Below are 26,907 nucleotides of genomic sequence, written 5' to 3'. Positions count from 1 at the left end.
CTTTTCATATCAGACCCCGAAGAAGTCGATTACTCAAAAAGAGAGACGTCTTCAGATAACCGTGCAATCCATTCCTCATAAACGTTAAAGATTTTTCGTTATTAATAGTGGCAGGGGTGACAGATTATGGATATTAATGTTATTTTTCAGAGAATTTCAATGGCAAGGGCTTCCTTCTCTTTTTTTTTTCTTTAACGTTTCTAATTAGGCACAAATTTACAGCAACCACCCCAAGCAGCCAAGATTAACACCCAGCAGCCAAGGGCTGCTACAGCGAATCGCGGGAACATGAACGGGGCGGGGCGGGGAGGGGGGTGCAGCATCGGCAGCGAGTTCCCCCCCCGCGGTCCCCCAGCCCGAGAGGGGACCCCCCGTGCTCCCGGGGCCGGAGGGGGGGGGTCGGTCTCGGTCCTTACCTGGTAAGCGGCGGGGGCGTCGGAGCCGGCGTCGGCGCCCAAGGCCGAGAGCTTCTCCGTCAGGCGGCGGTGGGCGCGGTGGCGGAGACAGTAGGCGACCCCCGACGCCGCCAGCACCCCGGCGATGCAGGCGAGGGAGAGGAGGGTGAGGAGGAGGAACTTGGCGGACTCTGCCTCTTCCCCGCGTTGCGGGAGCGGCGGGACGCGGCTTTTCTGCGGGGAGAGGAGAGAGAGGCAGCGCCTGAGTTGCGCGGCCAGGGAGCAGCGCCGAGGGGGAGACCCCCCCCTCTTACCCCCCGTTGGGGGAAACACCCGGCAGCGGTAACTTTCAGCCACGGAAGGAGGCAAACGGCGGGGCAGGGACAGCACTGCCGACATCCCGTCCGTCCGTCCGTCCGTCCGTCCGTCCGTCTGTCCGTCCGTCCGTCCGTCCGTCCGTCCGTCCCATCCCACCCCCTCCCCTCCCCGACCGCCATGCTCGCGTTTAACTACCGAGGGGCGGGGGCGCGCCCCCCCCCCCCCCCCCCCCGGGACCACATCCCACGCCGGGGGCTGCGGGGGGGGGCAGCAAGGGAAAATCCCCTATTTTTTTGGTTTTTTTCTCGGAGTGAAAATTAAACCACGGAACAACAGAGAGAAAAAAAAAAGGACACAAAAGTAGGTGGCGGTCCTTCCTTTTGTCTGTTGCAGAAGGAAAAGGATAAAAAAGCGCCCGATAGTTCCCAGCTCCTCCAGATTACTGTTATTTCTGCAGCAATAAGAGAGAATCCTTCTCGCGCATTTCACTCGTCTCCATGTGCTAAAAAGTTGTACAATAATTTCCCCTCATTAGCTTCATTATAAGCTATATTAACAACAATTAAAAACGCAACATGAAAATGAAAAGACCAGGCGCGCAAATTGCGGCAAGACTCATTTGGCCCGCGTTCCCCCTTCCACAATTACCAGGGAAATGAATTGAAAAGCACGCCCCTGCCTCAGCCCCGGTTGCTACAAGATGAGAACAATTAGCAAACTCCTTTCCACCACCTAATTTCGCGTGGTAACAAAATGGATTTTTTCCCCATGAATGCCTAGCCGGCCTATTCATTATCTATCCTCTATTAGTAATTTTCTGCTCCGTATTCAGCTCGCCAGCTCTTAATTTCCTCCTGTCTCGCAGTGTACACAGTGGCTCTTATGTCAGGCCCGGTCCATTTTTATCTTGTAATCATAAAGGCCACCAAAGCAATTATCGCTTGGTCTTGACTGTAAAAAGCTTGTCATTAATTAGCCTCCTTGCCTTCGGTGCTGCGGATTAGCCGGGGCCGCGGCTGAGTTAATGGAAACGCGGGGTCAGTTCAGACTCCCGGATTTTCTCGCCGGGATTGCACCGGGCGGCGGAAGGTTGCGGGTCCGCAAACCCGAGGGGGCGGGCGGGGGGCGGCACATGCCCGACCCCGCTGAGGCCGGGCATGTGCCGCCCCCCGCCCGCCCCCTCAGCCGGCCCCTCCTCCAAATCCCAACAGCCACCGGGGGGATGGGGCTGCCCCCCCCTACCTCCCCCCCCCCCGGGCCGCCTCCTCGCCCCGCCGGGCACCTGGACCCAGGCGGGGGGAGCGGGACCTGGCCCCGCAGCGCTGCCCGCCCTCCCTCCCCAGCGTGGGGGGGGGGGGTGGGGGGTGCAGAGGAGACCCGGCAGGGGCAGCCCCGACGGCAGCCGCCGCCTGCTCGCAGCTCCCGGGGGCCCGGGGGTTGAGGGGCCGTTGCGCTCCGCCATTAGCATCTCCGTGAAAGGCCGCCGTCCCCTCGGGGCCAGAGGTCGGGATCTGCATCTCAATAGGCAGCGCCTACCCCCCGAGACCTTAATCCGCCTCGCCGCGGTGTTTGCCCTCCCGTCAGCCAGGCAGGGACACACCGGACACCACCCCCCCCCCCTTTCCCCGGGGACCCCCCGCGGGCCCCCACCCCGCCTCGGAGCGCGGGTGCGGACCGAGCCACCGCCGGGGGGGAAAGGGCTCCTCAAGCCCTTCATTCTCTGCGTTCGCAACCACGGTTTTAAACCGTTCTCCTTCTCCGGTTGCCGTGTGACAGAGCAGGGGAAGCACCCGGGCGATGCGAGGGAAACAATGAAAGCGGTGGGAGCGGAGCGCTGTCAAACGCCGGGGACAGAACGAGCGTTCCCTCTCCAGCCCCCCCCCACTCCCCCCGCCCCCGTCGTTATCGCGATTTGAGATGCGGCTTCCAACTTCGCCGGGCAGAGCCGGGGCTGCCTTCGACAAAAGCAGGGCTCGCCCAGACACCCCGCACGTCCCCAGCGCACGGAACGCAAAACGCCGGGAAGAGTTAGAAACCTTCCGCGGGGTGTTTGGCAGTGTTTACACCTCGGTAAGCATCTTCCGTCGGGAGCCGAGTCCCTGGTGATGGGCTCCAGGCGAAGGGAGACCCTACACGTCTAGGGGGGCCCCGGCCCTCCGTGCGCAGCGGAGGGGGGGAGAAGGGGCCCGGCCGCTGCCCGCCACGTCGGGGCGGCTGATGGGGAAGGGGTCGCCGGCCCTTCTCCCTGCCCCTCCATCCCGCCTGACGGTGAGCGCCTCCGGAGCCGCCGCCGTCGGGGCCCGGAGGGTCCCCCTCCCCGCCTCCCGGGGGGGAGGGGTTCGGTGCTTAGGGCCACCTCGGCCAGCCCCCACGAAACACCCGGGCATCGGCGACCCCCGGTAACGCCGACGGCGGAGCCCCGCCGCCCGGCGCCGGGAGAGCCGCGCCATAGAGGGCAGCGGGGCCCGGGCCCCCCTCGCCCCGGTCAGCAAACGGCCCCCACTGCCCCCAGCTCAGCTGGAGAAACCCGGAGCCGTCCTGCTCGATCTCTGCCCAGGCGTCAAGTAATGAAACGGGTAAAAATTAATCCGAGGGGTGAGTTCCCGGCTCCCTCCTCCCCTCCCCTCCAGGCAGGAGCACAGATTTCCCCACCTCGCCTCAACCCCCCCACTCTTCCCGGCAGTAAGGCCCCAGCCTGAAACGGAGCGCGGGGTTAATTAGAGGCGTCCTGTCAGACCCTGACTTGAAATTGAAAGAAAAATGTTTAAATATTTATGAATTTGACATTTACAGTCGGATGTCTTTTAAAGCAGAACACCTCTCTCCCTGGGCTGGTGGGGCTGCCACGGTGCCCGGGGTGGAAGGGGAACAATAGCTGTTGCACAACAAGAAAAACAAATCACCTTCCCCCCCCCCATGGCTTAACAAATAAATAGACCACATAAATTACACATAATTAAATATTAAACTCTGCTACATGTAACTATGCATTTTTTAAACTTTATATATATTGACATTTCTCTGAATGATTTTCTCGTTGGAAAATTGTGTAATATCACAGTGTCCCAGTGAAGGAACAACAACTAATTTCTACATGGATGGCTTAGAAAGGGACTCTAACTACGAAGGCTTTGGAGGTGTTCAGCCAGTCTTCCCTTGCTTTAAAACAGCCCGGCCTGAGCCTACGTGCTAGAAGGCAAAGATTTACTCTCTCTCAGAACAACAACATTACACCCACCACTTCCACTCAACAGTGCTTGCTTGAAGTACACCGCTTCTGTCAGGGTTTGTGGCGGTTGGGTTTGGTTTTCTTCTTTAAGAGGGAGGAAAAAATGCTTCGGATCTGATCTCACGCAGGCTTTCCCGGTCCCCTGACAGAACGCCCGTTAGGTACACCCAAAAGTGAGTCAGTAACTAGAGCAACCATAATGCTGGAGTCACAAATCACTGCTCTAATCAAAGAGCAGCGTCCCGTTCCGCGGTGTCATCCCATGATGCAGCAGAACAGCCAACATTTCAAAGGAATTCCAGGCAAATGTCAGTAAATATTTAATGTACGCTTTCATGCAAATAAGTTCTCACACCTATGTTGGAAGTGTGAGAGAAAGTCTTTGTACGAGCAGAGAGGAGCTCCCCATGCAGTGATGTGAAAGCTCACCTTCCAGATGCCTCAGCAGAATTGCACTTCGTTATTTCCTTTAGGACACAGGGCCCGATTCTGGTCCTCACTGAAGCAAAACTCTAACTGAAGCTGAGGTTTTGTTTTGCTTCATAAATTTGAAAGGATGTTCCCCATTTAAAACCCAGCTTGCCAGTTACTGCACCCGACCTCTCTTCCAGTTTGCAAAGGAAAAAAATCACTACAATTCATTTTAAAACAACTTGACATTGTATTTTTTTGCATGCCTTGATTTATAGATTTGTATTAGAGTTTTGTTTCTGAGCAGTAACAAAAAACCTGCAGATTTCTTAGTAAATGTGGGCAAAAAGAGGGACTTCAGAACATGATTTTGTTTCAAAATATTAGAATGTTAAAAAACTCAAGAGGTGCTATTTTTAATTTGGAATTCACTATAGAATCTAATAAATGAGAGAAGTGAGGCGGAAATAATCATGTATTAATTCTGTGCATTACAAAATCTTTTCAGAAGCTATTATCAGAGCAAGAGGCATTGTGGTTTGGATTCAGGGTGGGAGAAATCCTTTGTGCAACTGAAAGCTATTGTTCCTCTGTGCAGATGAAATTGTACTTGCAAATCTGCCATTCAAGGAGGGGAAAAGAGTGCCTAGGCAGAAGAAAAGAATTCTACAAGAAAATCACTGTTCTTAAAAATAAGCTCCACTAAAATAAGTTTTAGTTCACTGGGGTGTATTTATTTTTAAGAGGAACCTTTGCTAATAGTCGCAGCCACTGACATTAAAACAAACCATAAAGGATATGTGTGTTATTTCCTTAATATAGAAAGCATGAAGAAAGGGATGTGTGTGGGCGTGTATAGAGATAGACATACAAAATATGTATTCATATATGTACACACACACATCTGTGTATGCTCGCTTAGATAATCTAAACTTACATTCACTTTAGTAATTTCCTTCCATAAGGTTATCCAAGGCATAGGTTGAGAGATGCTACGCTGGTTAAGTTTTGATAGGTTACTAGAAAACCAGAGAAACACCTCACATCAGGAGGAGCCTGGCTGCCCTAACCCGTCCCCAGGAAACCTACAGATAAGATTTTTTTTCCTTGAGTAAAACAAGAGAGCAAACAGAAGAGAAAGCGGCATCTCCCGCGGTTTTGGTTCCTGCTTCGCGCTCCCGGGGAGGCGAGCCCGGGGCAGCGGGGCCTGGGGACGCTCACCTTGGGTGTGTGTAACGTCCCTCACGTTCCGCACTGCACTCCCGAGCTGTACGGTCCGGGCTACTTGTTGGTGTTTTAAGGTACTGTCCTCAGAGTCAGTAAGCGGTTTCCAGGGCCGTTATCCTCTGCCTCCCTCTTCACCCCCCTGCCCTCCCCGGAAAGCTCGCCTGATGCCAGGATCATTTTCAGCAGATGTCAGTTCATCACCTGAAATGAGGTCAATTTAATGCTTTTACTCAGGAGGATGAAATCGGATGGGAAGGTACTTTTTGCTTCTTTTAGGGGTCGGAAACATTAGACAAATCGACAAACACAAAAGGCAGATGGATTTCTGGGAACTGCAGCTTATTCAAATCACTGAGAAAGGTCACTGCGAGAGCCACAGATCTATTCATCTGCAGGGGTACAATGATCTTTCCGCAACCTTCAACACCACAAAGCACTCTGGAGCGTCTCTATACCTTTTAGTAGGATTAATACCTCAAACAATGACTGAATACAATCAAGAATTCAGCGAGTTCAAAGATCCCTTGATCAATGGTAGGTATTTTCTTCTGGCTTCCTAAAGGCAAACAGAAGTGAAGTTTCTGGTTAGAGTTACAAGAAACGATAGCTATTATCCTGAATTCCCACTACAAGGCGATGCTGAAATGCCAAAACGTCCAAGAACCCCTGAGAAGTTTGTGGCGTGGAAGGAATAAGGTTGCAAAAGAGGAAATTCAAAGAGCTTCAAGATTTTCATGAGGACCTGGGTATCTTTTTAAGTCAGCATTTAGTGAAAGAGGACAGCACAAAAGCCTACAGCATCACCGAGACGCTGTAGGGATAACGCACGACTCAGAAACCGGACAGCCACATCCATGCCTGCGGAGGAAGTCGGTGAGCTGGAGGAGTGCGGCCCGTCCTGCCCGAAGCTGCGCAGCGTGCCTCTGGGGTGGCAGCAAGAAGAGGAGGGTGCGGAGACCCTGCGGCAAACAAACTTCAGTTCCCATCACTAAGGTCTCGGGAGCGGAACGGGAGCACCGGGAAGCAGGTTTCCTCCTCAGCCCAGGCTGCGTAAGCCAAACAGATAAACAGAGGGACTCGGCAAGTCCAAGTCATACAGCGTCAGAGCCCGAGCCAAGAAGACGGAGAGCAGCAGCCAAGCTTAATCAAATGTCTTCAGCAAGCAAGAGAAACCGCAAGCCGCAGTGCCAGCGCTGATCTAACGCTGGTGCTGAAGGCGCATAACTCAGGGGTCAGATAAAGCGCCCGCAGACCCGAGCGCCAGCGGGCGAGCCCGCCTCTCAGTCAGGCGCCGGCGGAGCCCGTCCGCGGAGGAGCCGCCCCGTCGAGCCAGGAGCCGGGCCGGGCCCCGCCGCCCCCAGCCGCCCCGCCGGGGACGGGGCTCCGCGGAGTCCCAGCTCCTCGAGGCGCCGAGGGGAGCGGGAAGGGCACGTCCTCGCCCCTCCCGTTTGACGGCGCCGAGGCCGGGGGCGCCCCCGAGGGCACCGCTCGGCCGGGGCCACCCCCAGGGCTTTCGGAGCCGCGGGGCCGGGAGGAGGCGACGCGAACCTCCCTCCCTCCCTCCCCACCGCCCGCGCTGCTTCGCGGGGGCCCGGCCCGACGGGGCGGGTTGGCGGCAGCGGCTGGCCCCCATCCCGCCCTGCCCGGGGCCGCTTGGCGACACGGCGCTCCCCCCGCCCCACTCCCGCGTCCCCCGCCGCATTTACCTGCTGCCATGGCGGCGCGGCCGGGACGGGCTCCTCCCGGGGAGGGCTCAGCGCACCTCGGCGGGCTCCAGCAATCCTCCTCCGGCGCCAAACCTCCCCCCTCTCCCCTCCTCAGCGCAGACAAAGGCGGCGGCGGCGCTCCCCGCGGCCGCCCTCCGCTCCCCGAGGCGGGGGGGGGGGAGCGGGGTCCCCGGGCGGCCCCGGCGGGGCGCGGGCGCGGGCGGAGGACGCCGGCGCGGCCCGGCGCTGCGCTCCTTATATCGGGCGGCGCGGAGCCGCGGCCGGGCGCCGCACATGGCCCGCGCGCCGGTTGCTATAGCGATGCCTCCCTTCCACAGGTCGCTGGCGGCAATTGGCTGAGGAGGGCTGGGCGGTCGGGAGGGCCTGCGCCGGAGTGCGGCCCTGAGTGGACGCGGGCCCTGTCACTCATCTGGAGAAGCTGGTTGGGGTTGCTCTTCTGGGCGTGGGGGGGCTTTTTGCCTTTTTTTTAATCTTTTTTTTTTTTTTTTTTTCCCGGCTGTTTATTTTTTTTTTAACCCGCACCCCCCCATCTTTTATTATTTTTTTTTTTCTTTCTTCTGTCTGGTGCCACTCTGGCAAGATGGAAGCGGAGGGCAGAACAATGACGGAATGCCAAAAATAAAACCAAACAAGGACGGCGAGGGAAACCTAACGATCATTTGCATGACAATGCAGCAAATTATTCCCCAACGTTTGTTCCCCAAAAGATTTTCTTCCTTAAAAAAAAAAAACAACCCACCACACAGTGCCAGGCAAAGGAGGTCCAAACTTTTCCCCTCTCCCGTCCCGGTTCTCCAATAACACGCGAAACGCGCCCAACCGCGGGCCGGGGCCGGAGCCCGGCGAGACGAACCACGGCAGGGGCTGCCGAGAAGGACGAGCGGGGCGATGCCGTGCCCGCCGCCAAGCACCCCCGACGCCCGGTTAAACCCAATGCTCCGCGCAGGTGCCCGCGGCCGGCACCGGTCCCCACGACGGGACGGACCCCGCAGCCTTCCCCGCACGACGGCCCGCCGCCCACTGACACGCGGCGGGGGCACCCCCGAAGCGTCTCCCCACGGAGCGCCCCGGCTGCGGGAACGAGAGCCGGGGGGGGTGGGGGGGGGGGGGCTGCCGGGTGCGGGTGACCGGTCCTTGGGAGCCCCCTTCAGACCCCCCCCCCCGATGGAGCGCCCTCCCGCCTCCCCCTCCCCATTGTTTCCCGTTGCCACTACGGCTGGGGATGGCAGGCAGGGCAGAGCCAGCCCCCCTCTGCCGTGGGGGGGGCACCTCCCCTCCCTTTCCCTTTCCCTTTCCCTTTCCCTTTCCCTTTCCCTTTCCCTTTCCCTTTCCCTTTCCCTTTCCCTTTCCCTTTCCCTTTCCCTTTCCCTTTCCCTTTCCCTTTCTCTCCGCAGCCCCTCCGTGCCCCCATCCCGGGCAAAACCCGCGAGAAAGCCGCGAATCAGGGAGGGGGAGCCGCTCACCCCCCCCCCCCCCCCCCCCGCACCCCGAGGGGTCCCACGCCCCCTTCCCGCGGCGGGGAGGCCCCGGCGGCGGGCGGACGGTGCGGAGGGGGGCGGCGTGCGGGGGTGGGACCGGACGGGACGGGACGGGACGGGACGGGATGGGATGGCATGGCATGGGATGGCATGGCATGGCATGGGATGGACGGGGCGGACTGGGCCGGCCCCTTCCCCACACCCCCGCCGCACCGGCAGCCGTCGGGGGCACGGCTGGCTGCAGCCCGGCTTTCCCGGTGACACGGCGGCAACCTCACGTAGCTTTTCCTCTTTTTTCCCCTCTTTTTTAACCTTTCTCCCCCCCCCGCCCCTGGTAAGCCCAGGGCCGTGTCCGGGAAGCCAAGGGCGGGCGAGGGCAGCCTGTGTCCCCAAAGCATCACCCCCTCCCCGCCCCACAGCGACAATTCACTGAAACCCGTAGGACAGCACCAAAAGTGCCGTCGCCACCCACCGCACCGGGTCGTTCAGAGTAGCTGTGCCGTGGGCTCACCCCCCGACAGCCACGCACCCGCACCCACCCTTCCCATTTCGCGTTGGGGAAGATGCTGTCTGCATCGCCACCATTTCTGACACCAGGCTTCCCGGGGAGCTGAGGTGCTCCTCACGCTCCTGCCTGCCTTCTGCTCCCAGAAAATCCTTCACGTTCCCACAGAGTAACACAAACTTGGCTTCTCCAAAATCCAAATCTCCAAACATTTGATCAGCTACATTTTTAGTGCACGGTAGCAGCTTATGACTTTGTCAGCCTGTCTGCCCGATAGCGTTCTGCTTCGTCAGACGTGATCCTGCCCCGGTAAGAGCCACAGCACACGTAACCTTTATTACTTAAGTTGAAGGATAAATGAACCCGCCAAGATATTTCATTAAAAGGACACGTGTGTTTGCATATTGATCCTGCTAATGAGCTGTCTGAAACGGATAAATACTTCCATCAGCTTCATAGTTTATATTTCTTATTTACAAACATATTAATTGTGGTTTCCTGGGCAAATATTGCATCTTTTCGGAACTGTCAAGTGCTGAACAGGTTGAACATTAAATTGACTGGCCAAAAGTGTCGAGAGACAGCAAAATACCATTTAAAATACATATTTTTTTAACAGTAAAATTTTGAGAAAGTTGTAGTGAAATTTAAAATACTTCTCATTTTTATATAGTTTTCATTACTTTTATCACGTGCTAAAGACAGCCTTTGAAGGGATGGCAAATATCTTTGAGAGTTATGTCAGAGGAAAGAAATTTTTTAGTGTGCTATTCATTAAAAACGTAGGATGTGTTGCCAGATAGAAGAAACAATTTTCAATAGTTTACTAATTTAAAACTTAAAAACTGTTTTTAAAGTTTTTGTAGTAATGTTACTCACATCCCTTATTTGTGAATCAACTTACTGGTACTTGATAAAACCTCATTTTCAATAGAATAACTTACATTTAGGTGATCTAAATACATTTTCTCATATGATTTAAGGCATTTGTAAAAGAAAACTAAAAAAGTGACAGCAGCAGCATTTCATTATAGAATTTCTAGAAAGTTTCATGTCATTTTCTTGGAAAACATTTGAAATCAAAAGTAAAAATGACTTTGAGACAGTTTCTCTGGTTTTAGCGTGTCTAAAATACCAATATTTTGAAGATTTGCCTTAACATTCATCGAAATTCAAGAGCTGTATTTGAACTACGCCTAAACTCAAAATATCCTGAATCTTGCAATTTCGATGAGAATGATGCTGAAACATCTTTCCAACTTGCACAGAACAAACCTCTTGTCTGAGAAGCAGCAATGTTCGTCAGGGCTCCCTAAAAATCTGTTGTTCATAACTGGATGCTGAAAATCACACTGACCTTTTTGCCTTGACTTCTGACTGCAAATCTGTCTGCGATTTGAAGTTTAGTCACTTCTTTCTGCAAATGCATGCACAAAGTATAGCACAAAATAGATTTTCATTCTCTTAAGGTACGTATGATAAAGCCAAAACTCCATTTAATCTCAGTTCTTGTTTTGTTTAAAAGTTTTATCTAACGTCCTTTGGAGCCTTGCTCCAAACACAAATTGCAAAGGATTTTCCACAGATTTTCTGCCCACGGAGACCTTAAGATCAAAGCTGGATTTCCTTCACTCCTATGAACAAAAAGACTTTTCCAAATACTGACTTCCTATACACATTTTTTTAAATTACCTGAACTTTGGGAATACAGGTATTAAGAAAGAGACAGAGCCCCCATGCCCTGAAACATCTACAGCTTTCTTACAAATAAAACCAACACCTAGGACTATAATTTGAAAATGGACTTAGCAGTATTTTAAACACTAAACTTCACTGAGTTTTACATCTTATCTTCTCATCCTCATCTGTGAAGATCAACACCAGGCACCTTCTACTTCCAAGCAAATTCTAGAGCTCTTAGCTTTATTAAGAAAATGATTTCATTCTGGCTAAGATTTGAATCTAATTAATCTGTCTTGCATTTTGAAAATGATAACTACATTCAAGCCGCATACTATTCTTCAGAGACAGCTTAAAATATTAATTAAAGAGTGCATTTTCCATTTCTTTTAATTACATTAATACAGTTTCAATAAATAAAATAGCTCCTATGCTTCGTCAAATCAAACAAACTTGAATGTAAATTTTTCTATGTATTAGTGCTCTGTTCACATCGGCCCTTTGACTGTTTATTTTTAAATAGGAAAGAGATGCAGAAATCTTTGGGGCTTCCCATTAGTGAAATGGGGTCCAACTGTCTGAAAAGGTCAGCTCAGCCTTCTGAGAGGCTGATCTAGCCCTGTAGAAGTGACGTTCTGATAACATATTGCTTGTGAAGGTAATCAGTGATATAAAACTGGATGCCTCTGTAGACGTTTTTAAACAAATGAAGATATATATTCATTACATTTTTCCAGGCAAATTCAAGAAACCTATGAGATCTCTCTGATCCACTTCCCTGTGATGCTTACCTATCCACAGACAAAATATTACAAAACAACTCGATGAATTGTGCTTTTAATATTCAATTAATTAAAGCTGACATGTTTTAGATTTGCGGGTGAACCTCTTTCTCGAGATAAACCACAGGACAAGACACAGGCAGTCTTGTTAGTAGTTATGTCAAAAAAGTGTCATTCTACCTAATTCAATAATAATTCTACCCTTCAAATATTTGAGCAGCAGCAGCAGCAGCCGAAGGAAAACTAAATATTGAAGAGAAAGTTTCAAAACACCTTGGGAGTCACAGCAGGTGTTTTGAAACATGTCCTTTATACATTTCAGAACAATTTGAGTCCCTCTGTAATTCGGGGCCCAATCCTGCCCATCTCAATGTGAGAATTTCATTATAAATCAACAGAACTAATCAGAATAGCAACTGGTACACAATAGTAAATGTTTTCAGAGACAGGCTTTACGTAAATCAATATTTCACAAAAAGAACTTGCAATATTGAAACCTTAATTGCATTGTGATTAGGTTTATAGTTACAGAATATAACTGAAAATATTAATGTATATTTTTACATGAGACTAAATACTGTTGTTATGAAAGCTTGAGTAAGATGCTTCTATAAAAGTGCCAACTGAAAACCTGTTTAATGGCAAAGCATTATGAGAAATGCATGATTTTACACCATGATCTTGTTATAACAAAATGTGGCTATCATTGAAATGCTGAATTTATTTTACACATCAGTACTGTGCATGCCCAGAATTCAGAGGGCTGTTAGGTATCAGTTTTCTCTACTGTAACATCAGCAGAACAGTTTTGTTAAAGTGCTGTTTTAATACTATTGTGAAAAGGTTATTTGTTTCTCCTTTCCTGAGACGAAAACAAACTAGTATAGCCTACATATGAAAAAGTATCTTCAGAATAGTAGCCAGTGCTGCAACTCCATATGAAATCTGAAATCAAGATGTATTTTTTCTGCCTGTGACACAAATATTGCTCTTTCTATCTTATCTTCTAATACTGGTAGCCTCAGGACAAACATAGACTACGTTAGAAAATTGTCCTTCATTACATTGATCGAAGTTCACTTCCAACCTACCTGAACCTGATGTTAGTACAATTTTTATTACTTTTAAATTGTTTTCATTAGAAATGCAGAATAACAAAATGTTTTTATAAATAGTTTGAAGTCCTAAAGCAGGTGGTTTACAAAGTTCTTATGTACTTTGTACAGTCCCATTGAGTTTCTTTTTACACAGATCTTCTGTTTCTGACTGCAGAGAAAGACCATCATTGTGAAAAACACAGCAATGCCTCTTATAAAAACATATTAAGACAGCATTCTAATTGGTATATGAAGTTTTAACAATTGTCAGGATTACAGAGTGCTGTTGCACCACCCAAAGTTCATGCACCAGTAGTACTCTACCTTATTTAATATTTCTAGTCGGTGCTACCACTGCTTTAGGATCCCTGATAAGGGTCCTGCTTTTGTGTTGCAACTCGTAGAGACGTTGGAAGTCAGAACAGCATTAGCAACATCACAAGCAATATTGGTCCTGGAGCTGAGCTTTAACTGATAGTTTGGCGACGATGCGAGACATGCAGTAAAATCCTTCTTATACTTTCACTATGTCTAATAAAGACACCACCCCCACTCCCACCTGAATTCCTTATTTTAGGAAGCAATTTGCCAGGGTTCCCTGCTTCTTTTTCGCCTCCTGCAGAAGAAATGGCAAAATACCCCTTGCTTGGAAGCAGGCCCTTGGTCCGTAAAGCAAGTACGCACTATGTGCAAGGCATTTTTAACACAGCTAGGTTCCTGAAGGCATGAACACTTACCAAAAAGAGAAAGAAGACCCTGACACTGATAGGAAGGCGGATACAGTCTAGATAACTTTCAGTGAGTCCCTTTTCTTCTCTGAGTCATACAAGCATTCAAGAACATTGACAAATTTTGCCTTTTCTGGCTATAGAAACAGGAAGGTGACTGCATCAGTTTATGCAAAGACAAGCTATAAAACCTAGATAAATAATTACGTGTGACAGCATGCTAAAATGAATGTATCACACAGTCATTTTAAAAATGTGCTTTAAATTTATGCCTTCAGACTACATATGAAATCATAAAGATTGGTGAAAACGCATTTATCCTCTGTTTTGCATTTTGCATGTAATGAAGCATGTGTATAGACACTTGGGTTTTTTTCAATTAATTTCATAACACAGTTCTATAGATATAAAATTCCAGTTAAATCAGTAAGACTTTAGAGTCGCTGCTTTACCGACACAGGTATGTCAATTGACACTAAAGGTGGGTATGGTCCGTAAGCTTTTACCTGTACTCAGACACTTGGCCTTGGAAGCAATTATCACTGAAGTCTCATTTCTTTAAAAGGAAGAAGAGCGACAGTGCTGATTTATAGGAACAGAAGCTTTCACTCTTAAACAGTGGTCTTACAAATGTCACCATCCAAATGTCTATAACTGGATTCCCATAACTTTGTCAAGAGTTTTGGAAGGGCAAAGAATGCAGGGGTCATGCCAGAGCTCGAGAAGATGTGCACTGACAAGCCCCTCATGCAAAGTTAATTGCAGAGGGAAAGTCGGAGATTCTGAAAAGATCTGTTTATCACTTTTTTTGTGATTTGCTCAGGCTTTTGATAGTTATGATGTGCTTGCCTCTTCCCTCCTTTTAGTCACTCACTCTGTGTATGACAACTTTGGTCGAAAGGTTTTCCAATAAATCTCAGATTTCTCTTAATTCAATACCAACTTTTAAATTGTCAGTAACACTAATGATACAATCCTCTCAAACTCAGAGCTCGGGAAAACTTAGGAGTTCACCATCCCATACTACATACAGAATACAGTTTTCCACAATGAATTAGATACTCTCCAACATAGCTTCTCCTAAGTTTTACGAATTGCATTTCCTTGTGAGTTCAAGGACATCAATGAGGAACAGTACCTACGGACAAACTGCCTCTGGAAGTCCTTCCAGCCTCCCTCTGATCCTGTCCTCAGAGCTCCTGAAGGCACTGTGGAGATCTCGGGGTGGACTTTAAGGGAAGAGCTGCAGGTTTGGTGTTTGGATCAATCGCTTTGTGCACGGAAATGTAATTCTCCGCCGAGCACCTTGGAGCCCAAGACATACGTGTGGCCATCAAAGCTTACACCTTTTCCTACTGCCTAGGAGGACAAAAGCACACTAGGGCCCGACTTCACAGCAAAAATGAAATTATGCCTTAAAATATTGTGTTGTTTAAAACATAAATGTACTGAAAGCTTTTAGAGTTGTAACTATGATTAGTAGAAACATTCAACTGTTCAGCTTTTCCAGCAAATGGAGAAGATTCTGTTGAGAAAAGGGTATGCAAAGGCATTCCCTAAGGTGTTCATTTTCCTATGTTGTTATCTCAAATTCACTATTTTTAATAGTTTTGCTCCTTTATCCAAGTTACACTTTCTGATTGATTACCTTGTCTTTTGTTTCACTAAGCCAAATATTTGACCTGGCACTACTGGGGACTGCTTTGCTGTAACCCCACTGTGTTCCCTGGTGTACACTTGTGCCTTTCACCTTGCTTTCTTGCTTCCAAAAACCCCAGACCAGTCCACGAACCACAAAAAGTCCTTTAGGTCCCTAGTTAAGGGTTTGGGTGAGATGCAACCAGCCTCTTGGTCTCCTGCTGGTCTGGAAGGGCTCATAACAAATAAAATTTCTTTTCTTGTATGTTCCATGTATTCGTTACTCTACTGTTGATCACAATTAAAAATCAACTGAAACAAATATAATCTCTTCAGAAAAGTTACCATAGAAACAACACCAGAGAATTCCCTTTAAAAATGTCAAGATTTCCCTCACACACAAATACGGACTCCCAGGCATTACTCACGCACCATTAAAAACTGCAACATATCCAGTGAGTCATTAGTTTAAAAATGTAACCATAAATACACACTCTTTCAAAGATAGAGTTGTTATAGTCTCAGTAAATATGTATCATGACATGACCCAACTTTGATTTTATCTTGTTCTGCTTTCTATCCCCAAAGAAAACTTGAACACTGTTGCTTCTTGTTCGAACACCTGATTGAGGAAGAACGAAAATCAAGAGTGACAAAACACACAGAATGTGAGAAAGACCAGAAAAAGCTGGTCAGTTTTCCTGGTCAGAAAGGAAGCATAAATTTGAATACATATTTACATGGTAGTAGACAAGATGAATAGAAAGAAAAATGTCTGAAACAAGACACAGTGCAGACATTCTCCGCACACAAGGAGAATTTTTATGTTGTATCTTAAAATGATTTTTTAAATTGAGAAATCTCCTAATTTACACTAATCGAGGCTATGGTACTGCGCTACATCAGTTAATTTCCATTTCTTTGTGCCAACTTGTAGTATAACATTAACCTCACATATTTTTCTACTCCATCCTTCTTCCATGGGATCGCTAGCAAACTCTGACAGATTTTGGTAGAGCAGAAGAAGGTCCGTCTGCATAAAGACACTTTGATCATATGGAAGCAAAAGAAAATATGCTGGAGTCAAAGTGGAAAGTGCTTCACAAGTAATAATAATGCAAATTTAAAGAAAATTCAGAATTGGTCACAAAGACAGCTGAAAAATAGTTTATTCATAAACTCTTGCATATTTAGAGAGGATGATAATATAAAGGCATTGTGCCTTCCCTTTGCATTACTGGCTCTGCCGTAGATAAATAACATGGCTGAATGGAATAAGATTAATGATAATAAAGACAGTTTTCTCATTTTCTTTGTATTAGAGCCAACCTGAAAATGAGGGAAAACAACAAAATTGAACTAATTTTTGTTCTGCAGGCTCTTATAGAAATGTTTTATTTCTCTCATTTACTTAATGCAAGGAGTCTTAGAAATTCAATTCTGAATTTTTAGTGGTGGAAGTTCTCCCATTCCTGCTTAGTCCTATTTCCTGCTTTTTTATGCTGTTTCTTCCATTTTCCCCTCCTGTTTGTCTCTTACTCAGAGAAAGAAATGAATATTAGAGGATAGATACAAGAAAAACAATAAATCCAGTTTAAAAAAATGCCAAGCAAAATTATTTTTCTTCCAATAATCAATTTCTGATGAGTATTTAAATTTGTCAAAAATGCTACAAATATTTTCCATATTAAAGATAAATATAAAATAAAATTTCTAGTAAAATTTTTAGCCACTTATTAATTTACATGATCAGCATACTCTGATGGTTCCAATATACTTTTATTTTTTTGCTGTCAGAATTGTGTCTTCTGTTCCCACTTCAACTGAATGACATGGAAAAAGGAGAATAAATCCAAGAAATGAAACTAAGGTTATGTGAAGGTGAAGAGAGGTGCAGTATCAGGATAGACATATGTAGAAGGCACCAATAAAAAAACGTATTCTGGAAGTGACAACAAATTTTAAATCAAAGTTTAGATTTTGATTATAAGTTTCTTGCTGATCAGAAAGAGAAGTACTGGTCGTACTTTTCCATCTAAAACCAGGAAGGGCAGTGCATAGTACAACTGTAACTATCTTTGATATCTTGCTTCTGATTTAATTTCTTACTATTTCTAAAAAGAAAGAGCAGGTTTTGGAAATTTTTAGATATCGTTTTTCACCAACACTGATCTCATGAAGAGTTGTATTCCTACATCTAGCCCAAATTGTTTCCCAGCCAGACTGATAAAAGGCTTTGCTCAATAGGCATCTAGCAAGAGGCAGAAGCATAGCTTTGCCAGCAAGGAGTGCAGAGAAAGGTTTAGATGAGAAGCACAGGCAAGTTTTCATCTCAAAATTGGTTTAAAATCTTTGGTAATTATGTTTATATTCAGTGCCATAGAAGGAGTTTCACATAGAAACAGGACTGTTTGTTTCAAAACCAAGTTGTTCAATGTTGTCTGGATCAGCAAAATGCATTTATTGGTTTATGGACTCAGTGCCATAAAATCACATGGTGCCCATGAGAGCTGGACTTTGCATCTGGATATCAAAGGTGGGTGATTAATGTGCTGAAGCTGCCCTGGCAGAGAGTTCCCTGCTGACCACACATATGAGCATGGGCTATATCTATGTGAAGTGTGAGATTTGCTAAAGGGAGGTGCAAGTTTCTGCAGTAGACCTCCTCATCTTGTTTCTTCAGTGGGATGCATTTACTTTCTCTTCTGTGAGAATTTCTCCAAGTTCATCTCATCGTTCATCTGCTTTTAGATAGGAATAAATATCGAATGGGACCAATAGAAAGGCCTGAAGTTCATCCTGGAAGCCCCTTGTGCACTGTCCTGCAGCTTTGCCATGTATGAGTAACACAGCTCGCCCTAAAATCATGACGAAAATCTCTATGCCACTTCTCTGGTCTTCCCTCTGAAAGACAACTCGCTGGAGCTGCAACAGTTTACACTGGGGAAGGTCTGTCCTCATCTATTTTTATTCACATGTATGAATCACACTTCCATGCACCACAGCGAGAAATAAAACAGTAGTCCACCTCAAGGCTTTAAATTACTTAGGGCTTAATTAAGAGTATGATAGAACAGATACAAAATTTAAGATGCAGTCAGCGGGTAAATTAATGCAGACACAAGCTCATGTGTCTGCTCTGTACTTCAGTCTGGTGGTTTCATGCAGAACAAATTTCCCACTCATTTTTCCCCCTAGACATAACATAGAGTAGTGTAATAACTATGATTAACATTATATGAAAATTAAACAATTTTGAAATTGCAGGGTTTGGAAACATGACTATCACACGTACGCCAAGGAAAAATGATATCTTTCAACATCAGTTTATCTCATACATGGATGAGGGTTGGATCTTGGCCCACTCCACTTGCTTTGTGACGCTCTGTAGTTTTCAGGCAATTGCAGGGCTGGGGTAGGCAGGTCCCCGCAGCATGCTGCTGCGTCAAAGAGGCAGAAGAGTGGCTGTGTATCGATTCCCCCAGCCTCTACGGAAAGGCCACTCCTTCAGAATAGGAATACAACACGAGTACATCAAAACAACAACATCAGGCTTCTTTAGAGAGAGGGTTACTGGCCTCAAGCTGCATCAGGGGAGGTTCAGACTGGATATTTGGAAAGATTTCTTTACTGAAAGAGTGGTCAGGCATTGGAACAGGCTGTCCAGAGAGGTGGTTGAGTCAGCATCCCTGGACGTGTTCAAAAAAACTTGTAGATATGGCACTTCAGGATATGGTTTAGTAGGCATGGTGGTGTTGGGTTGATGGTTGGACTTGATGAGCTTAGAGGTCTTTTCCAACCTTAATGATTCTATGACTTTGTGGTTCTATGAATGGTCCCTCAAAAGGGAAAATGTCTTAGAAAGGTGACCAAAGCTCTTTTGTCTTATCTATGTGGGACAATCTATGAATCCTGCACATTCTGCACACAAGTTTGAGCATTCATTTGTGTGGAAATGAGAGGTGGAATAAGGTTGCAAATTACTTCTTATCCCAGAGATTTGATCTGGCACTATTTTTCAGCAGGACTCCTTGTTAAAATTGGGCTATTTCACAAGAACTTTCCCCGTTGCCCTTGGTTGCCTTCAATAAATGCACAGCTGGGCTAAAATGCAGTATATTATCCATTTTCCTTGGTAGCACTTTGGTTCTGCTGAAGTGTGTATTTCATAGCCCAGGTTCCTTCAGGTGATGGAGCAGTAGAGGAAAGATTCTTAGGAACAACCTAAGTCTCTTTGCCCTAACATCAGACCAGTTTCTAATTTCTCTTTGCAGTCCCCACTCTGTCTCACCACTTACATCCTTGAAACAGTGTCTCCATACCACTTCGGATTTTAAAAGGCAATTCATCTGCCTGAAGGATAATGAGCAGAAAACCAAACAGATCATCAGGATCATTACTTATATTTAAACTGCTTCCTTTCTTTGAGTTTCTCACAGAGTCCTTGCTTTTGCTCTGTGTAGAACAGAGTTTAAGAGAGAAGAGCATAGATCTGAGACGAAGAAGGCTCTGTTGCTTTACACCCTGTTAGTTTGGCTTTAGTCCTGCTTGTGTAAGTGTCAGTGATGACATGTGGTAAGGAAGAGAGGAGAATTTCTGAAGAGTGTATTAAAAAAATACAGCTTTAATTACAATTTTGTTAACACATTTACCAAAACAGAAGTTAAACAAAAAAAACTCTACATTTGGCAAGAGAGCTGGACCTTGTTGTAATCAAGAGCTAGAGAACAAGAATGCTATAAATTGCTTTCCAGTGACTGAGAAAGGAAACAAATCCAAAGTCCTTTTTACAGGAGAAGAAATCAGGTGACTACTATTTCACTTACAGTGTGTGGTTTAGGGCTACAATTACAAATCACAGTCTTTGAGGGTGAACTCCCTGAATGGAGAAAACAGGCTGAGCGACCGTGTCCCTCAGCTGCCTGCTAAGGAAACGTGCCTGGACTGACAGCATCGGCACATCAGCTGCCGTCGCTCCTCTGCATCAGCAGTTCACTGCTAATTGCAGTGAAGAGCGATGCGCTGCTTCCCCTCCTGCATGCTCTGAGCTGGGGAGCGTTCCTTCCTTCCCGCTCCCTTACAGAGTCTGCCCGGGCAAGAGCTCCTTAGATATCCGAGCTGTGCCTTTTGCAGAAGAGAGAGAAGGTTGCTGGAAGCAACTGTGATGCTGCTCAGGGGGAGGGCGATCCCGACTTCCAAGAGCCCACACACCTAAGGTTAAGACGGCACTGAGCACGGAAGGCAGCAGGGCCGAAGGCAGGGTCCGCAGCCTCCAGCCTGCTCCTTCTCCCTGCACACCCAGGTGCTTCGAGCGGAGAGCCGGAGGATCCCCTTGGTGCCACCCTTCATGCCTCTGAAGCAAGCTCTCAGCTCATGCTCAGACCTAGAATTGACTTTTTGTGGAGTGCTAAGGCTCATGCAGTGGAAAACTGTGTAAGGATGGAGTGGGGAGAGCTTGAGCCTGGCTGGTAGCCAGTCTGTGCCTTAGCACATCTCCAAGCTCTCACACAAAGCAGCGGCCACTCCTGAGCGCTGGAGCCCATCACCACCCCCTTGCAGAAACATTATGTGACCGTCACAGGGCAGGCAGGCCAGCCAGGCTTACTTGCAGAGAGACCTGATGTGGATGACACAAATCGTTGCAGCTGGTGGAGTTATAAAAGTTGGTATTTCCTTATAAATGCACAGCTTCAGAGTGGGTGCTGTGCTCTTGGCAGCCGCAGACAAGCTCTCCCAAAACGTGATGTGTCCTGGGGCAAAGCCCCGGTCCCCGGGTGCTGACTGGAGCCAGGGGCCCAGCTGCTCTCACCGGGCTAGATCTCTGTGCATGACCACTGAAGAAACCAAAGCCGAGTTCTGCAAGACCTTTGTAATCGCACAGAAATGTGTGTAACAACAGGCAGTAACTGAGGGAAACAGACTTGCGGGCCGTTGGCTTGCAATTTGGGAAGCAGACACTTTTCACCACAGGCTCCTAAATCCTGCACTAAATTTAGTCCCAGGTTTCAGGGGCAGCAGCTGCATTAGGCGTTTTTCCTCAGAGTGTCAGCTCTCAAGCTTCTAAGAGCAGGGACATTGATAATCTGCAGAACTGCTGGATTATTTATCATTGAAGAAAATCAAGCACTCCCACTTATACATTAATTTAAAGTATTAATATGAATCTATTTGTCAGAAAAACTCTCAATGGTTATGAAGTATGTGCAGTGCAGCAAATTTTATTTACAGGAACACCAAACCATGCCTGAACTTCTCTTTTGCTGGAATTCAGCTATAAACTCTGTGACGAAGATGTGCTTTGACTTTAACACCCCTCCAGCAGCTTGCTGCTTTTCTTTACTAAAAAGGGTCCCAGCAGAGTATTTTTTCTTGTTAGGGCTCACTTTTTGCCCCTCACAGTAGAAAATGTGTGCTCACACTGATTTCTATATACCAGATTATTATTATTATTTTTTGTGATGATCAGATCTGAACAACTTGTCCTGGCAGAATGATTTATGCATCTCATTTCAATAAGAATAGGCCTCAATTTAATTTTAAATGAAAGATGGATTTTTTTTTTTTTGAACAACAGAAGTAAAAGAGGATTACAGAGACCTCTGGAAAAATAAAAGCTGCAAATATTTTATTTTTTTCCTTATATTTGCCTAATAAGATTGTCAGCACAACAACAACAACAGGTTTATTTTAATGGCTAGGGGATTTTTAACACAGTTGGTATCCCAAGCTTTTAATGGTAGGTATAGGCTAGAGCTACTAGCTGGGAGGATTTGGGCAGATGGAAGGGGAATTGTGGATTTTATGGCCTGATTGGGACACTAAGAGGAGAGATCAAGATGCCAGTCTAGGGGCAGGTCAAGACACCTTTGTGGAAAGCCCTGTCTATCCTCTCATGGCCTGGCCACACAAGGAAAATCACATCGACATAAAATCATCTCACCAGCTGGACCAATAGATCCATAACTGGGGTTGGTAGCAGTGTACCTACTCCAGGAGAGAGGGACAACCAAAAACTTCCTTAACAGGAGATTCCCAATGCTACCTACAGGGCTTATCAGCCCTCTCTGAATCCTGCAAGGTGCCAATCCTCAAAATAAACAATGTATTTTCAATATATAATACTCTCCTTTTCAAATTACAGTGTTTTGGGGGGTGTATAAAGGGACAGACAGAGACAAGAGGATGGATGGGAAGAGGACAGGGTTATCTCCATCTTCAGACTCATGCCAGATCTCATCAGAGCAGCATACAAAGCCCTCCAGAACTAACAATGACAGCAAAGCGTTTTAGTCTACACAGTTTCACACATTTTTAGACCCTGGGAAAGGTGAAGTGGTGAGTGGGCATAGAGTTTCTAGTTTTCTTCCCTTGTCTGTCCATGATGCTTGGTATAATCTTTTGCAAGTCATTACATTTATCGGTTCCTGAGTTTTCTTGTTTGTAAAATGATCATAGCAGAACTTCAGTCCCTCACAAGTCTGTTGTAGAGTTCAAGTCATTAAAATTTATAAGATGTATTCAAGTTTTTAGCCAAAAGTTGCTGTAAAAAATACAAAGATTGTAACCTCCATTTCCCTACACAGCTGAATACAAACCAGAAGAAAAAAAAAGTAGTGTGCACAGGTTTCCTTGTGCTACTACAGCCATTTTCTATGTTTTTATTCATCACCCAAGCTGAAAAGTTATAGGTAGGTATTCACAGGTGGCATGTCCTTTTTGAGTAAGGTATAACTCCTTTTTGGGACCACCAGCAGAGATCTTCCTCCAGGTTGTGTGGATTTGTAGCTAACAGAAGTAGCATGAACTCGCTGGCTACAGGGTCAGATCTCCAAGCTCGCTGCAAGACTGTGATACAATACTGCTAACAAGAAGCTTAAAATCAGACCAGGCACTGAAAAAATAAAATTAAATTAAACAAGATGTCCAAGTATTTTTACCCTGGCTTAAAAAGAAGCAAGAGGAGCACAATGCAGTTCATTTAAATATCACAGCTGATAGACGGATGTTCAGACAGATTCCTGTAACAAGTGCCATAAAGCAGGGATAAATAAAGGTGGCTTTGTGAAAAATGCCAAAACCAGAATGATAAGGGACAAAAACCAATCCATTTTTGTGGAGAAAAAAAAAAAGAAACTAAAAAAAGAAAAGAAAACCAATCTCTAGCTGGACTTCAGAACGGCTCCAAGTTCACTCATACCATTGTAGTGCCAACACTATGATTTCCTGATCTTTCTCAGATCTTAAAACGTGCCATGGATATGAGCAGCCAGACAATCTATCTCAACTCCACTCATAAGACACAAAAAATCTAGAGTTTAATGAGGTGGCTGCTAAGGGATGGTTAGTTTTGTTAAACAACAACAAGAACAACGTTTCAGTGTGGTCTCAGGGAGAAAGAGGAACAGATAGAGAGATGTGAATTGGTTGCTAAACCCCAAATATATGAATATCTGGACAATAAATTTGTTACCTGCAGGCTGGCCAGAGGGATGAACTGTTTGCTTGAGCTAGGGAAGCCTGGTATCTAAGGAGACTCTTACATTCCAGTATCATGAAAAACACCCTAGCCCCAAACCAGAGGATTCATCGCATACAATGACTAGCAAATCTAAGTAGGGACCAGAACTCCCAGGCTCTGCTGCTAGCTCTTGGCTTCTCTTGGGCATGCAATTTAACCTTTCTATGAAAGACTCACCAGAGGGATTCAGAAATGCAAGTCTCATTAATTTTCATTAGACTTGTGCAACTCCGCCCCTTGAGTCCTTTGAAAATCTCCCTTCCTGTGTTTTTTAGTTGTCTTCCCTGTTAAATAGGGATAATAATTACAACTGATCAACCTGTTTAAACAGTACAGTTATAACACCACTATTATCTTTATAGATTATATTCAGCACTGAAATAAATGCATCATAATAAATAATGCAGAACTTTAACATCTGTTCCGGTTAGTAAATAATTCACAAGTCAATAATTAATTTTCTAGCTGTTCATTTATAATTCATACATATTTGCCAAATATTCAGAATCTCAAAAATTTTATCTGAACTATTATGTGAACTTTTCCTTTTAATTATTACATACTCACTATTTGTGTCATTTAATTTGGCATTTAATTATCACAGTATTATTTTCTTTATCCTGACTGAATGAATGAAATTTTTCAAATGTTGGAAAGAAAGTCACTGTCAACACTGAATCATGAATATTCACTTAGTATGACTTTTCAATGCCCACAAAAATTCACAGCACTTTGAGGACTCACCAGCATTTTCACAAACAGCATGATTTGTGGAGTCAGCCTCAAAGCGTTTATCCATGTTACGTACACTTGTACTATTTGACTTCATCTGCCAACTTGTCTACTTCCCAGTCGTTCCATTACCCAGTTCTCCAGTTTACTCCCATAGCTTACACACTTCTACTAATTAATATCTGCATGATGATTTGGAGTTTGATGATCAAAATTTAGGTGGGAATATTTTTTAAGCAATACCAGTATTTACAGAAAAAATATACCTTTAAAGTATTCATGCAATAATTCCCCAAGAACTTAAATGCCTTTTATATCTTTCTCACATTAGAAAATGTGACAAAGACATTGCTGACACATCAGATTGAAGCTGTCTTAACAAAAAAGAGCCCAAAGCTTGATCACTGCTTTCTATTCTGCAAAGCATGTATTGCTAAATATTGCAAATAATCATTACCATCAGTGTGCATTTATAATGGAGCTTAGCAGCAAGAGGCCTGAAAGACTGAGATTATTCAACCTGAGGCACCTTCCTAGGCTGGTGACATTGGGTAATTAGTTCCTGTAGGCTATTTGGGCTGCAGAAGGTAAGAGTCTGCTCTACAGGGCAATTCTGGCTGTGGGCTGAGATGTTTTGAGGAGACACATCTCGCTTTTTCTCCGGTGCCCACACACAGGGCCAGAGCAGCTCTGCTCTTTAATCACTTCATGGAGAAACTGAGCTCTTAACTGCTGACTGAAATGTTCCTCTTGTTTTAAGAGCAGGACAAATAAATATTCACTGGCTTCTTTCCCCTTGAAAGGGATCTCTGCATTCACCAAATGTTCCTGATTAAGCCTCTGAAATAGTCTGGAACCAAAATGGATAGTTTCAGTGTGGTTCTCCAGAGGACCCAAAATATGAAACTAATTTAAATCTGGATCTCGGTGCTTGTTCAGAACAACAGTCTGCATCCAGACACATCCAATCTCATGCCTGTGTGGGCCCATGGGTGAGGATACAGGGCTTAGAAGTGGGACTGGCAGACCGGGTCAGGGCATACCTTTCTGTCTGCAGCACCAATGGCTACGCTTTTTTCACTAATTGGACCTTGATCAGATTAATCATGTATGCAGTCCTACTGAATGCAATGGGACTACCGATGGGGACAAAAATAAAAAGCAATTCGGAGTGCTGCAGGTGGTTAGATCATCAATAACTAAAGCCAAAACCTTTCATATAGCAACTCTAGCAGGGAGAAGCTATTTCTACCCAGCATTTCCATACCTGTTACTTCACCAGAACCATTAGGATTGTTATACAGTGAATATCCCTGAAACAGCAAAGTACCATTATAATGGATTTTTTGTTAAGAGTTCATAGCATCCATAAGGCTATTCACACAGCAATGTGCAGCCCTAAAGCTTTGAAGAGTGGGGTTTAGAGAGTGGAAAAGTAGCGCAAAGGTAATTCAATAAGATGTTGGTCTCACAAACAGTATCAAAAGACTAACTTTTACATAGATAGTGACATTTACTTTTAAAGCTAAGGAGATTCTCTTGTTCATATTATTTTCATTAGCAAGCTACACTTGTTATGGATTTTCTCCCAGTCAGGCACAGATGAATGAGACAAAAAGACAGATCTTTAAAACATTAATATAATGGCCTGATACCCTGTAAATAAAGCTTTGTCGATTATCCATTTTCTTTAAGTGGCTCTTTTGTTAAGCCACCGTTTTTTAGGTCATCTCTGCAGTTTAATCCAAAATAGCTGTAACAGGTACCAGCTCTTGAATATAAGCATCACCCACAGATGTAGGAAGCAGACGGCAGGTGTGTCCATTGTACTCTGCCGTAATGATCTTTGCACCTCTCAGAAGGGATTTGGTGCAACCTAGTATAAGGTCTACACTGTCATTAATGCTAAAATAAATTAAATTTGCATTGAAACAACACAAATACTCAGGGAGATCCCAATATCATGTCTGCCAAAGGCACTGCTGCCAGTTTCATTTTAACTTTGTACTGGTCTAGTCATTTGTACACTTGTTTAGCCATAGACATGTACAGATCAGGGGGATGGAACACCTCTCCTACGAAGAACAGCTGAGAGCTGGGTTGGTTTAGCCTGGAGAACAGAAAGCTTTGGGGAGACTTTACTGCAGCCTTGTGATATTTAAAGGGGGCATTTAAGAAAGACAGAGAAAGACTTTCTACCAGGGGTTCTAGTGATAGGACAAAGTGTAAAGGATTTAAACTAAAAGAAGGTAGATCTAGACTGGATATAAGGAAAAAATTCTTTATGATGAGGGTGGCGAGAGACCGGAACTGCTTGCCCAGAAAAGCATGCACTATCCCTGGACGTGTTTCAAGTCAGGCTGGATGGGACTTTGAGCAACCCAGTCTAGCGAAAGATGTCCCTGCCCATGGCAGGAGGGGGCTGAACTATGTGACCTTTAA

The 26,907-nt window shown here is 45.9% G+C and overlaps 1 protein-coding gene across 2 annotated transcripts in view; it reads right to left on the bottom strand.

The window, feature by feature from the left end:
• PTPRN2 (protein tyrosine phosphatase receptor type N2) overlaps positions 1-26,907 on the bottom strand; it is a 707,013-nt gene that overhangs the window by 107,387 nt on the left and 572,719 nt on the right. For both annotated transcript variants that reach the window (XM_075419758.1, XM_075419759.1), the window contains one exon: positions 417-629. In XM_075419758.1, coding sequence (XP_075275873.1) covers positions 417-629 — 213 coding nt within the window. The remainder of the gene's footprint in view (positions 1-416; positions 630-26,907) is intronic.

The sequence above is a fragment of the Opisthocomus hoazin genome, chromosome 4 (assembly GCF_030867145.1).
Source record: "Opisthocomus hoazin isolate bOpiHoa1 chromosome 4, bOpiHoa1.hap1, whole genome shotgun sequence".
NCBI classification, from domain to species: Eukaryota; Metazoa; Chordata; class Aves; order Opisthocomiformes; family Opisthocomidae; genus Opisthocomus; species Opisthocomus hoazin.
Note: the sequence above shows the minus strand (reverse complement) of the source record. Positions and strands in the feature narration are given on the sequence as shown.